Source organism: Bos indicus, chromosome 2 (assembly GCF_029378745.1).
Source record: "Bos indicus isolate NIAB-ARS_2022 breed Sahiwal x Tharparkar chromosome 2, NIAB-ARS_B.indTharparkar_mat_pri_1.0, whole genome shotgun sequence".
Classification (NCBI taxonomy): Eukaryota; Metazoa; Chordata; class Mammalia; order Artiodactyla; family Bovidae; genus Bos; species Bos indicus.
Window position 1 is genome coordinate 121,429,221 of NC_091761.1, and position 14,935 is coordinate 121,444,155.

A 14,935-nucleotide genomic window follows, 5' to 3' on the forward strand; every position below is an offset into this window, starting at 1 on the left:
CATCCAGTGAGAAATGTTGGAGGAAAAAGAAGAGGGTCTGAGAAAACGTTCATCAATTAGGCTGCATACAAGGAGGCCTGAAAGAGTAAGTTTTTAGGCTGGAGCAGGTTATATCCCATCTAAAAAGCTGAATCTAGAAAGCTAAGACTATTTTGTTTTGGTGGGAAGTTTCTCCACACTTAAGAGTATAAAGAATACGGGGCTATGGCTTGGGGAAAAGTAAGCTCTGGATCCTACTGTCAGGATTTCTCATGGTTCCTTCTGTAACATCTTCCTTTAGCATGCCTCACATTCCAGCTGGCTATAAAACAAACCAGCCAACTAATCCTCAAACTCACCTGCACTCACAACACTACTGCTCACACTTTCCACACTAACTGGAAACAGAATGCTGTTCACATTTTAGTGTCTTTAGTCTGGGTAAGTTTCAGTACATTCAGCTTCCCCTTCCAAGTTTTCCTAGATAAGCTTACTAAGGCCAAAGCTGCTACTGCTATTTCTATTACTACACAGTGAAGTCAGAAAAAAAAACAATTACCGGGGCATACCAAGGTTCTTCTGGGGTTGCCAAAGTAAATTAACTGGTCTATAATCTCTCACATCCAATGCGAATTTAAGGGAATCATTTTCAGTACACATGTAAGAACTAGCTTCCATAAGGTATCCATACTGGACTCTAGGCTACTGGAAGGCATTAGGGTGTCTTCTTGTCTCATTAATGTGAGCTTACCTTGGCTTTGTCTCTCATTGAGCCCTTTCCCAACACAGAAATCTTTGCACCAGTCTCTTCTTGCAGTCTTTTGATTGTATTTCCTTGTGGTCCAAGGATCTTTCCCACAAAATTGAACTGATAGAAAATAAAGACAGATTTCTAAATGTGTATGTTCCTATAAAATATTTCTACATGTATTATTTATCTTCAATAATCCTGTAAAGGAAGTAGAGTACTAACCACTCCCATTTTACTAAAGGATATACTGAAGTGGTACTGATAAAATTGATTAGCCAAAGGTTATACAACTGGAAAGAGGCTTCCTGGGTGGCTCAGTGGTAAAGAATCCATCTGCCAATGCAGGAGATGCGGGTTCGATCTCTAGGTTGCGAAGACCCCCTGGAGGAGGAAACGGCAACCTGTTCCTGTATTCTTGCCTGGAAAATCCCAGGGACAGAGGAGCCTGGCAGGCTACAGTCACTGGGGTCACAATGAGTTGGACATGACTGAGCAACTGAGCATAGCATGGCACAAAACTGCAAAGTGGCAAGTCTAGAACTTGAATTTCCTGATGTAGTGTGGTGCTCTTTCCAAATTATCACACCACAACTCTTTGTAATTTAACATACATAAACATTTTTAAGGCAGTTACTTTAGAACAGAACAGACATATGGTACCCTTTGGTAGTACTGGTCTGACTGATTAAAACTAGTTGTTTTAAAAAAAAAAAGGAGGAGGAGTAGAAACCATTTATTTAAAAGTGAAACTTTGGGAATTCCCTTGAGGTTCACTGGTTAAAACTGTGTGCTTCCACTGCAAGGGTCACAGGTTCCATTCCTGGTCAGGGAACTAAGATACTACAAGCAGTATAGCCCAAACCAAAAACAAACAAGAGCAAAAAAACTTTGAGTAAGAAATAAAATTAACTTATTTTTGTGTCACAAGGATTTGTGTTGTATTTCCTTTATTTAAACTTCAGCTCAATCTTTTGACAAAGAACAATTAGGGTTCAATTTTTTTCCTTTAAACTTGAAGCTAAACAAACACTTGAGAAGGAAATTCCTTTTTTGATAATAAAAAGATGGTCGCATTTCCTTCCTGGCTGTAGCTATGCTCTTGGTTGTAGGCCTGTGTGTCTCGCCTGCTGGATACGGTCACTACAAGCATGGGACAGAACCTTCACCAAGCCAACAATCTCTGTAAATCTTTTGTTACAGCCGGTGCTACAAGACACACCACATACTACATACTCTCATACTACGAAGACAACTCAAAGAAATGAGGCACTCTTTCCCTTACCTTGGGATACTGCTTGACAGGTATCAGAACCCTCTCCTTCAGCTTCATGTTCTTGTGAGAAAATAAATCCAAGTAATTCTCCTCATCGTCCTTTTTTGAATCCCCTTTCTGAATCTTCTCAATTTCTGAATAGGACAAACAGAAATTTAATTTAGCTTTGTTCTTTTAAATAAAGGCAAAATTCTAAGTCTACTTAAAGCAGTAAGAGGGAATAGTGTAATGAGACCAAATATTAATGAACAGTTCAGATGAATAGTGCCTTAATTTCAAATAGAGACAGCACCAAAGCTAGATGAAGTTGACTAGGAAACCGAAAGCCTGCCTCTTTTTATTTACTTGGCTATGCTGGCTCTCAGTTGTGGCATGTGGGATGATCTCTGAGTCGTGTGGGATCCTTCGCTGCACATGACTCTCTAGTTTTGGCTTGCAGGCTTAGTTGCTTCGCCACATGTGGGATCTTAGTTCCCTGACCAGGGATTGAACCCACATCCCCTGCATTGGAAGTCTGGAGTCTTACCCACTGGACTACTACTTTGAGGGAAGTCTCAAAGCCTCCCTCTAGTAAGGGCAGTTTGTTCTTTACTTTCAGCTGAAACCTCTACAGAGACATTCCAATGTTCTTTAGACAGGAGTGAGATGAGCAAAGAGGGATAATTAAACTGAAAAAAATTAAAACCTCCATCAAGAAAAAGTCCAAAGCCATATCTTTATTATTATTATTCTATTTATTCATTTTGGCTGCACTGGATCTTTGCTGCTGCACTTGGGCTTTCTCCAGCTGTGGTGAGCGGGGGCTACTCTCCAGTCGCAGTGCTTCTGCTTCTCCCTGTGGTGGCTTCTCTTGCTGTGGAGCACAACCCCAAGGCGAGCGGGCTCAGTAGTTGTGGTGCACCGGCTTAGTTGCCCTGAGGCAAGTGGAATTTTCCTAGAGGGATCAAACCCATGTCCCCTGCATTGGCAGGTGGATTCTTAACCACTAGACCACCAAGGAAGTCCCCAAAGTTGTATCTTAATGAAGAGACAAAGTTAATTTAACTACACAACTGAGAGTCCTATTAAAATTTTCTAACAGTAGTGCTTTGGATAGGAGTAGTCCTTAAAAGTTTCAAAGACCTCGGTTTTACTCTGCCACTCACTCGTTGTGTGAACTCTGAAAAGTTTAACTGTTCTGAACTTTGATGTCCTCATTTGTAAAATGGACGTATTATCTACTTCAAGAGGTTGCTATAAAGACAGAATAAAGTAACATGCAGGGAATTCCTTCGTGTTCCAGTGGCTGGGACGCCTCTCTCCCAATGTAGCGGGGCCTGAATGTGATCCCTGGTCAGGGGACTAGATCCTGCATACAGCAATTAAAAAGATGCTGTATGCCCCAACTAAGACCTGGCACAGCCAAATAAATAAAGTAAAATATGCAAATATGCTAATTAAAGCCCATTTCTTTCTTTCTGCTTTTCCTTTTGGCCATGCAGGATCTTAGTTCTGCCCCCTGCAGAAGTCCGGAGTCTTCACCACTGGACCACCAGGGAAGTTCTAAAAGCACATTTCTTAGGAAGTGTTTTAATATCTACTTAACACTCTCTAGCCCAAATTCACTCAGTGTCCTAAAGGAAAAAATGCACCAAGGTAATTTCAATTCACAGGTTAAGACAGTTTTATCAGCTAGAACCTTAGTATCCCAAAAGATTCCTATCATTAGGGAACTCCATTCATTCATTCATTCATTTAGTGATTCCAAGTGTTTGAGTGCTTCCTATGGTGAGGCACATGAAGGGACAGGTATAGGTATGATCACTAAGCACCATGGAAAACTTACTAAGGGCCAGGCACTTGGCCCTCTAAAGTATAGGAGAAACCACACAATCAGTCAGACATGGTCCCAATCTCCACTATGTCTATATACAAGAAGTACCAGTATACGAAGCTGGCGATGAAGAATAGTTAACAGCTACAAAAGGAGTACTAACAGAGATGGGGGCAGAGTATGGAGGCAATGAATATCAGCAATTAAAATATTATACTATGGTCCACTGAGAATAAAAAAAAATTTTATACGCCCTAAAATCAGTGGAACACTTTAACTAACACAATGTTCTCCTTATACAACATTTCCAGTGTTTCTATCTTCCAGATTTTAAAAAAACTTTTTGGCCATGCCAAGGGGCATGTGGGATCTTAGATCCCCAAGCAGGGGTCAAATCTGTGCTCTCTGCACTGGCAACATGGAGTCTTAACCACTGGACCAACAGAGAAGTCCCTATCTTCTGTAATTTAAAGATAAGGGTTCTCAAGCTTCAATATGCAGCAGAATCATCTTGATGGCTAGTTCAACTAGACTGCTGGGACCCAATCCCAGTCTGGGAATGCATTTAGGATTGTGTTAGGAATCTGCATTTAAAACCATGACCAGGTCATTCTGATATTGCTGCCCTAAGGTTCACACTTCAAAAACCACTAGTTCAATATACGGGCTTCCCCTGTGGCTCAGATGGTAAAGAATCCGCCTCAAATGTGGGAAACCCAGGTTCGATCCCTGAGTCGGGAAGATCCTTTGGAGAAGGAAATGGCAATCCACTTCAGTATTCTTGCCTAGAGAATTCCATGGACAGAGGAGGGTGGCGGACCTTTATATACCTTAGTATATAAAGATATAATACTTTAAACACATTCTGCAAATCTAAACCTTTAACAAACTTTAAAAAATAACTGTTTAGAATAAATCTAGCTATGATGTAGGAAAGTTACTGAGACTCACAGAGTTCAGAATTCCAAACTGAAGGCTTCTCTGTTTATTAAAAAGCCTAAACTGAGATGTTATACACTTAAAAGAACCGTAAATGACCATGCTCTTTGCACTCCTATTTTTCATTGCTTGGAGTAGAAAGCAAATTTAACCTTACAATCAACAGACTAAATGCTTCATTCAACACCCTATTTGTTCACTGTTTCACTGCCTGTGTATCCTGACCTCCACTCCTTCCCATTTACTGCTAATATTAACTTTGCAGTCACTGGTTTTGAGCTACCATCTCTGAACACACCTCTTCTAGAGCTTCTGGGCTGGTCAACTGGGTACTTAAAATCTTCAAATGTCCTACAGGAACAAAGATGCCACATTTCAAACCAGAATACACCACTGAGGAGCTTCTAAAAACGTGGCACAAGTTACATACGTCATCTCACCCATGTCTCTGTGTGCTCTAACTGCTGCCATCTAGTCAGGCCCTTCAGCTGTACTTTCTACCACTTTCCAGAAACTTTAATTGGTCAGAACAAGAAGCTAAGACTCGAAATCTGTTAATCTGTATTCCCATAGGAAGCAGGGCTGCAAACGTTGAACCTAGTAGAAAGGTTTAATATCAATGAAATGTGCCCTGTGAATATAAGGCCTTTCTAAAACATGGATCTGGGACTTCCCCGGTGGTCCAGTGTTTAAATAAGACTCTCTGCTCCCAATGCAGGGGGCCTGGGGTTTGATCCCTGGTCAGGCAACTAGATCCCACACACCCCAACTAAGACCTGGCACAAACAAATAATAAATAAGCAAAATTTAAAACACAGATCCTTCTGCTATGTTTTGAATGAGGTAGATTTAATTAGGATCCCCTTGTCCACTTACCTTACAATTTAAAAAATAATATTAAAGCATTTTTTAGAGAATTCAGAGAACAATGATTTAAATAAAACAGGACTGAAATGATAAATCAATCACAGGGTTAGCCTAGAAAGCAAAAGAAGCAATTTGAGCCTTCAAAGAGAGTCATCTTCCACTTTTGGAAGGGGAAGGACCAATCCTTTATTCAGTGCCTGCTGCTGCTGCTAAGTCACTTCAGTTGTGTCCAACTCCGTGCGACCCCATAGATGGCAGCCCACCAGGCTCCCTTGTCCCTGGGATTCTCCAGGCAAGAACACTGGAGTGGGTTGCCATTTCCTTCATCCAATGCGTGAAAGTGAAAAGTGAAAGTGAAGTCACTCAGTCATGTCCGACCCTCATCGATCCCTTGGACCGCAGCCTTCCAGGCTCCTCCGTCCATGGGATTTTCCAGGCAGGAGTACTGGAGTGGGGTGCCATTGCCTTCTGCCTATTCAGTGCCTACAATACATCAAATTCTATACAAATATGACCCCATTTATACTCAAACATTACTGGGTGAGACAGCTGGTACTATCCCTATTTTACAACTGAAGAAACAAACTCAGAGAAGTTAAATCTCTAAGTCAGAAAGCTGTTGAAGTAGTACCCAAATAAGGATTAAAACCCAGGCTTTCTCTAACTTCAAACCTCATGCTTTTATTATTGCCTCTCAATAGGCAGAGAGGGGCACACTTTAAGTGAAAAAAGAGCTACTTTTGTAAAGTTTTGGGAAATTCAGCTTATACCCCCAGACACTGTCATCCACCTAAATGCAACAAAAGGGCTCTATCGACACCTCAGATGTTCAGCTGCCTGATCTTTTTCTTTTTCAATTTCTCTCCTTAGCCTCACTTCTTGTGGAGAGCTAACAAGCAGGCTGTAAAGGGAAGGAAAAAAAAAAAATAATAAGGTGAAGCTTCCTAGAAATGCCTTACCCGCAGGCAAAAGTACTTCTAGACAATCTTTGTGAAATTGACTCCTTTAAAAGATCTTTTCTTGGGTCTCTGGAGACCTTGGATGTCCCAAGAGTCAAAGAAAGAAAAAGTATCCTGTAAACAACACAGAGAGGTGACCTGTTTGGTTCAGAGTCAGATGCTGACAATAATCATTATCTTACCCTTTTGGGTTTCCCTTTGTCTTTATAATGAGGATTATCCTCACTTAACAGGTGCAGAAATCCTGTCCAACATCACAAAATTAATGACAGAGGAGGTATTTAAACCCAGGTTATTCTGTATGTCAGTTAGCAAATTCAATCAGTGTTGTGGCATTTCTTCTACTATAACTTAACCTTTCCTTTTTTGGTAGGCCTTATCACAACCGTATTGTAAGTGCCAAAGGATGAGAACTGCTTCTTAAATGTATGTCTGAGAGGAAAACCTGAGTTTTGAAGCTAAACAGAACTGGGTGTGAGTCCCAACTCTGCTACATGCTTGCTGTGTGATCTTGGGGCAAGTTGTTAAACCTCAGTCTTGCTTCTTACTTTTAAAAAGGAAGATTTTTTTTTTTTAAACAGAAAAAAGATTTCATGAACAGAAAAATATTAATACTAGAGAAGTTAGAAAAAATTATATACAGATTTTATTAACTGGCCTGGCTTAACTAAAAATGACTATCATGTACAATCCATTAACTGAACATTTAATAAATGCTACATAAGGAGCAAGACAGTCATGATTTTCTGACTAAGGCATCCAGAGATAGTGTTTCTAGAAGGGCAAGATTCACAGGTATCTGCTCCAAAAGGTCAGGTGTCACGCCCTTCTCCAGAATATCAATGTATTCACTTCAAACATCTAACAACAGCACTCCTGCCCCTGCTATCAACCATTTCTGGACCCCTTCATCACTGCCATTTATAATACAGTGCCTAATAGACAACAGGCATCTATAAACATATATCAAATTAAAGAAATATTCCATTAACACTCTCAACTTCCCTTAACAATTCATATAACTTTACCATTCCCAAGTTTATAGTTCTCTGCCCTGTATCTTGTCTGTTGGTAAATCCTTATGGATTCACAAGTCCAATAAGTTTATTAACTTTGTATAAAGCCACTCCATTCTTTTCATTTTTCAAATTAATTATTCTGTAAAGTAAGAACACAAAGCTACACATTTTTAATTTTATTTAGGGTCATGAGCCCTTACAGACTAACTCCCCAGAAAAACAGACACGGTATTTCACATACAATGTTAACTAAGGGTGGGTATTGGCTCAAAAAAAAAAAAAAAAAAAAAAAGCTTCAAAGCCTGAGTTAAGAGCCCTCTAAGAGGGGTTCAATTCCCATATTTCAAGATAATGGCAAACTCTATCATGGCCTATTGACCATGGTCTCCCAAATCTCTTTCTTAGGGTACAACTTACAGTTTAGGGCTTTTTTTTCCTTTTAAAAACAAAACAAACAAACCACTTTATCTTAAAATAATTGTAGATTTACATGCAGTTTTAAGAAATAAGAGATTCCCTATATCCTTCACCCACTATTCTCTATGATAACATTTTGCAGGTCTATAATACAATATCATAACCAAAAAATGCAATTACAATCTACTGACTTTATTTGGATGTCATCAGTTTTGCATGTACATGTGTGTGTGTGCACGCGTGTGTGCTTAGCTCTATGCAATTTAATCAGATTCACTCGACCACCACCAGTGTTGGTACAGAACGACTCCAGTACACCACAGAACACAAAGTTCCCTCATGCTGCCCTTTTATAGGCACAGTCACTTCCCTTCCTCTCTCCTTCACACTGGCAATCACTGATGTTCTCCAACTCAAATTATTTTGTCTTTTTAAGAATGTTAAATTAATGGAATTATACAGTATGCAATCTTTTGAGACTGGCTTTTTCATTCAGCTAATTCTCTTGAGGGAATTCCTTAGCTGTCCAGTGGTTAGGGCTTGGTGCTTTCCCTGATGCTTTCACCAGGGCTGGGGTTCAATCCCTGGTCAGGGAATCAAGATCTTATCTTTTTTTTTTTTTTTAACTGTTGAGTAGTATTTCATGGTATGGATGTACCACAGCGAAACTATTCATCAACTGGACATATATGGCTTATATCCAGTTTTCGGCTATTATGAAAATTCATGTACAGGTTTCCTATGAATGTGAATTCTAATTTTTCTGGGATAAATGCCCACAAGTGTAATTGCTGAGTCATATGGTAAACACATGTTAAGTTTTGTTAAAAACTGTTTTATCTGAAATTTATTCATGCTAACATTTTAATTTTTCTGGTATTACATGTTCCATAAAAACAATATTGTACCACATGGATAAAGCCTTATGGGATTGACCTTTTCATATAACATTAGATTTCTAAGATCTCTCCATGTTGTGGCATTCAGCTATAGTTTTCATTTTCACTGCTGTATTTCATTTTGAAAACTTCTCAGTATCCAATCAATGATGAAATAAGGTACACCATTTTATTACTGAGGCATTCACGAATAAAAGTTTGAGCATATTCCCAATACATTCCTATTTTCCTAGATAAAACAACCATGAAGTTGTTGCAAATGGTAAATGCTGCCTCTTTCTTTCCTAGTATTTATATTCATACCTACAAAGACATCCCTCAGTGTCCCAAGAAGACTGGTCCCAGGACCACACCCCCATACCAAAATAAGCGGATTTCAAGTACCTTGTATAAAATGACAAAGTACTTGTAGATAACCTACACACACCCCCTTGTGTACTTCAAATTATAACGTCTAATACAATGTAAATAGTTGGAAATACAAGGTAAACCACTGCAAAGCCAATTCAAGTTTTGTTCTTTGGAAATTGTGGAATCCCCCTACCCCTGAATATTTCTGATTCACTGTTGGTTGAATTCACATACATGAAGAAACTGTGGATATAGACAGCCATTATTTGGTCTATATAGGTCCTCTTCAATTCCACTTCTTGGGTTTAATAGGTCTTGCCAGAGGTCTGTACAATCATAGCTACAGTTTTTCTAGTTGTCATGTACAGATGTGAGAGTTGGACCATGAAAAAGGCTTAGTGCCAAAGAAATGATGCTTTCAAATTACGGTGCTGGAGAAGACACTTGAGAGCCTCTTGGAATGCAAGGAGATTATATCAGTCAATCCTAAAGGAAATCAGCCCTGAATTCACTGGAAGGACTTTCGGTGAAGCTCCAATATTTGACCACCTGATGTAAAGAGCTGACTCACTGGAAAAATTCCTGATGCTGGGAAAGACTGAGGGCAGGAGAAGGGGGTGACAGAGGATGAGATGGTTGGATAGCCTCACCAACTCAATGGATGTGAGTTTGAGTAAACTCGAGAGATAGTGAAGGATAGGGAAGCCTGGCTGACTGCAGTCCATGGGGTCACAAAGAATTGGACATGACTTAGATGTATTTAAATACATTAAAAAAAGATGTATTTCTATAGCACATTGTAAATAAAATACAGAAATTAACTATTTGAAATTTAAATAGGTTTTTGTTTGGAAATATTCTGAACTGACGTGTTTTTTTGGCCTTGCCATGCTGCATGCAGGATCTGTTTCCTAACCAGAGATCAAACCCATGCCCTCGGCAGTGGAAGCGTAGAGTCTTAACCACTGGACCACCAGGGAAGTCCCTGCACTGAGTGCTTATGGAAAATGAACTGCTGAGTATCCTTTCAAGATCATCTGGGGATTGTTAATCTATTCAAAATGTTTACTTATTCCTGAGTCATTTATACTGACTTGTACTTTCCCAGTTATAAAAAGTAGAAAAAGAACACTGATATATATAAAAACATCTTATATTTATTATATAAGTATTTAACACAAATACTATGATAAATTATTTGTTTCAGAAAACAAGCATGGGTACCCTGAAAGTCCTTGTACTTCTGCAAACGCATTTAATTGTCATCATAGTTGATTATCAATTTGGCTAATATAGAAGTCTATATTCAAAATCAAAATCCTTCAGAATTGTGTTGATATTTTTCCATCATGCAATGAACATGAATATTCATTCACCAACTATTTAGTAAGAAGCCACTTTGTGCAGTACTCTTAAAGGAACAGAAGACACAGCTGTGAACAAAGCAGACAAAAGATCCCTGCCCTGGTAGAGCTGACATTCTGGTCATAAAGAGGGGGTAGCCAACAAGCAAACACATTAACTACAACATATGGTGCATCAGATGCTGATAAGTACAAAATAAGGTTAAGCTGAGAAAGGGAGAGGGAGGGCTGGGAAGGCCAGAATGGTCTGGTTCTTGTGGCACCTCTTGGGAAACGGGCAGAGCTGCCTGGAGGAGTCACAGTCCCAAGTGCTATGCTCTCTGGGTTTCCTCCTCCTTCTATGTCTTGGTCTCGTTACCTTCACTGATCTGTTGGCTAGACTATGATGTGTTCAGATTTTCTTTTAATATTTTAGCACACATAAATTTTTTTGTGTACAATTTGTTGCAGGCACTATAGTGAGGGATGGGGGAGTGGTGAGCAAAGAGGTTTAGGTGTGAGGATCCAGACTTAGACTGACTTCAAATCTTCCTTATGAAGTTTATTGATTTTGTTACCTTAGGCAAATTATTTAATCTGCTTGTCTTGGTTTCCTCATATGTAGAAATAAACATAAGAGTAATAAGAGTAACTTCCTCTTAGTAAGGTTAAAAGTTGATGTAAAGTGCTCAGACCAGTGTCCAGCATCCAGCATAGTGTTAGTCGTATTTTTCCTACACGTATCCTCATCACAGAGTTTAACTACTATTGTCTTCTCAGTCTCATTTCCTCACAATTGGTCAACTTTACTACAATCCCTTTTCCAGATCATTCAAAAATATCTTAAATTAACTATACTCAACTTAAAAAAACCTTAAAAGCTGGGTCCAACATATATCAACATTTATCCATGCTAAGAGTCTTCCTGGGTAGCTCAGCTGGTAAACAATCTGCCTACAATGCAGGAGACCCAGGTTCAATTTCTGGGTCTGGAGGTTCCCCTGGAAAAGGGATAGGCTACCCACTCCAGTATTTTCGGGTTTCCCTGCTGGCTCAAATACTAAACAATCTGCCTGCAATGCGGGAGATCTGGGTTCGATCCCTGGGTTGGGAAGATCCCTAGAGGCAGGCATAGCAACCCACTCCAGTATTCTTGCCTGGAGAATCCCCATGGACAGAGGAGCCTGGCGGGCTATAGTCCATGGAGTTGCAAAGAGTTGGACATGACTAAACCACTAAGCACAGCACACTCATACTGAGAAGTATTCACGTTTCCCAAGTCAGCTCTCTCAATGAGCCAGCATTACCTCAACCCCCTTTCTCCAATTAAAATTCAATTTGGTTAAAGAAAAAAAGACATAAAAAAAGCTTTGGACTTCTCCAGTGGTCCAGTGGTTAAGAATCCATCCTGCAATGCAGGGGACCTAGGTTTGATACATGGCCCTGGGGTCTAAGATCCCACATGCCACAAAGTAATGAAGCTTATCGGTGGAAACTAAGACCTGACACAGTCAAATAAATAAATTATATATATTTTTTAAAAAGTGAGAGGAAAAAAAGCTCAAATTAAAAAAAAAAATTAAAGCACGCTCTCTTGTGACAAAAGTTAAGCAGTAAGAGAACGGTGAAAATTTTATGTTAACTTATAAGGATCAGGCTTTCCTGGTGGCTCATATGGTAAAGAATCTGCCTGCAATGCAGAAGACCTGGGTTCGATCCCTGGGTAAGGAAGATTCCCCTGGAGGAGGGCATGGCAACCCACTCCAGTATTCTAGCCTGGAGAATCCCATGGACAGAGGAGCATGGTAAGCTACTGTCCATGGGGTCACAAAGAGTCGAACATGACTGAGCAACTAACACCTTCACTATAAGGATTAAGTTTTTGATAGCTACTCTAAGAAATCGTATTTTACTTAAAAGACTAGACTAGCACTGGACACCTGATGTGCGCAGAATGGCAAGAAAAATTTTGTGTTTTCATCCTAACTGTGTACCACAAATTTACAACTAGGAGAAAATTGGTGGCAAGTTATTAGCTAATGATTATAGGTCAAAAGGAACTGTGCCAGAGCTTTTTATACAACATTTAATCCTCACAATTCACCACCCCACTTTACAGATGAGCTTAGTGAGATTCAGAAAGTTTCCCAAGAGTAGATGACTAGTCAAGAGCTAGAATTTCAAACCCAAGTCAACACCTTACAGTTTTAAAGTTTATTTTATTCTCACACATGTAATCTGGACTGTTTGAAGATGCAAAATAAAAATAAGACCCATCAACTTTTACCATTGTCTGAAGTTCTTGAACCTACGCGTACTTGCTTTCAAACAACTGGTATTTGCTATATGCAAGACAATATGAAAAACATAAAGATTAAAAAAATCTTTCCTTGCCCTCAAAGAGTTTGCCAGAAGAACACAATGAACAGTAATGTTTCAAACAATCTGACTGTGTTAGAGAAGAGCAAAGCACAGAGTTGAAACCGTAAGCAGTTTATTTAAATGTTATTCTTGAATGTCTCGGGCTTTGTTTACTGTTTAAAAGTAAAGGTCTCTGATGTTGGGAGATAGAGAACAAACGCAGGGGAAAAGGTATTTTCATATGGGGCCTGTCCATTATTTCAATCCTGCCAAAGGGTCCAACTACTCACTCAGTGTTGGAAGGTTTTGAATTTTTATTTGGTTATAAAATTTAGGTATCATAAGACACTCTTATTATACCGTTTTAACAAGAAGAGAGAGCAAAATAGGCGGCTTTCGGGAGAAATCAGAGCGACTAGATGATGGCTAGTTTTGAGCAAAAAAGGAGCGCTAGTCTACAGACAGAGAACAAAGACTACTATTCCTTATCTGTTTCACTACTGAAAAGAGCAGGGGAGGAGGCCACGCAAACTTCTGTCAATTTTTTCCCCCATCTGATTGGGAATGCCACGCAAACCATCCTTAACCTCTCTCTATCACCCCTTCACCGTCTCTAGGTTTATTTTTTTTCCCCTTTCTTGAATGCACAACACACATTATAAAATAAAGGGATCCAAAACGTCTGGCTCGGCAGAAATGACCATCTTATTGCCGAGATCGGAAATATAATTCGGAAAACCTCAAGCTCGGATTCCCACAGGTTGCTCCTGCCTCCAAGCAACTCAAGCTCCAGTTACCGCTAAGTCCGATCGGCCCCTGCGGCCGCGGCGCGCTGGACAGGGCACCCCAGTCTCACCCCATCTCACCTCAACCCCCGCCCCCACTCACGGTCCCTCCGGGCTCAGGCTGCCTTCACCTCCTACACTCTCAGTTGAGGCGCCGACCGCCACCCGCGATCAAACAAGCTTCCCCTTTGGGGGAAGGGGGAGATGAAGGTTCCTTTCTGGAAGAATCTGAGCACTCGGAGCGCAGGGCAGCTGTAAGAGGGGAGGCGGAAGGGTCGGCCAAAGGGGCGGGGAACGCGGCATTTATCCATCAAGATCTTTGCGCTAAGAGATCGCCAAGTTCCCTCCGGGCCTCCACTGCAGCCTAGAAATTCTCCCTCGCACTCTGGGCCGGGATGGGAACGTGGGATCTTAAGCTTCCGAAGATGAGGATGAGAGGAGTCCACGACTGCCTGCGTCCTCAGGGAACGGGAAGCAAGAGGAACAAAGCCGCTACCACCCATGCCCCCGGGTGGCCGGGCGACCCAGAGGGACCCCAGAGGCCCGCTTACCTGCCGTCAGCAACTGCATGGCGTGAGTGAAGGACGGGTCGAGCGAGTCCTTCTCGGCCATGAGTTCGGGCAGATACTTGTTCTCTGGCTCCATCTTGACGGAGGCAGTGGCTGAGGGGGGCAGTAGAGGGGTCGGCGCTGGACCGCCCACTGTCGCGTCGGGACCGGTGGCCGAGGGCGGCAGCAGCGGTGGCGGCTGCGTGGCGGGCGAGGCCCGGGCACCCCCGCGAGACCCTCCTCCGCCTCCCCGGGACCGGTGAGGCAGCGGCGGCTGCCGAGGGGGCGCCTGACGCACAGAGGGGTGGGCACCTGAGGGGTCCATGGAGCCGCTGCGGCCCGAGGACCGGCTCATGCGCGCGGCGGGGTCGTCCCGGCGCTGCATTGGGAAAGATGTGCGATTAAGGGATCGAGGAAGCGACGCGGTAGCGGCGGAGGCCCGAGCGGCGGCGGCCCGAGCGGCGGTTGGCGGGGGTGGGAGAGCGGGAGCGACAGCGACCGAAGCCGACCCGAGCGACCCAGCAAAAGAGAGCACCGGAAATGAGGCGGCGCGCGTGCGCAGCCAGCCACCGGCACCGCCCTTGGGTCTCTCCGCGGAGAACAAAGTCCCCGGTCGGGCCACGGCGCCTGC

At 41.8% G+C, this 14,935-nt stretch overlaps 1 protein-coding gene across 2 annotated transcripts in view; it reads right to left on the bottom strand.

The window, feature by feature from the left end:
- KHDRBS1 (KH RNA binding domain containing, signal transduction associated 1) overlaps nt 1–14,867 on the bottom strand; it is a 33,370-nt gene extending 18,503 nt beyond the window's left edge. For both annotated transcript variants that reach the window (XM_070774560.1, XM_019979309.2), the window contains exons 1-3: nt 14,308–14,867; nt 2,013–2,137; nt 731–847 (exon numbers count right to left, since the gene is read on the bottom strand). In XM_070774560.1, coding sequence (XP_070630661.1) covers nt 731–847; nt 2,013–2,137; nt 14,308–14,689 — 624 coding nt within the window. In that variant the 5' untranslated portion in view covers nt 14,690–14,867. The remainder of the gene's footprint in view (nt 1–730; nt 848–2,012; nt 2,138–14,307) is intronic.
- Nucleotides 14,868–14,935: the final 68 nt, after the last annotated feature.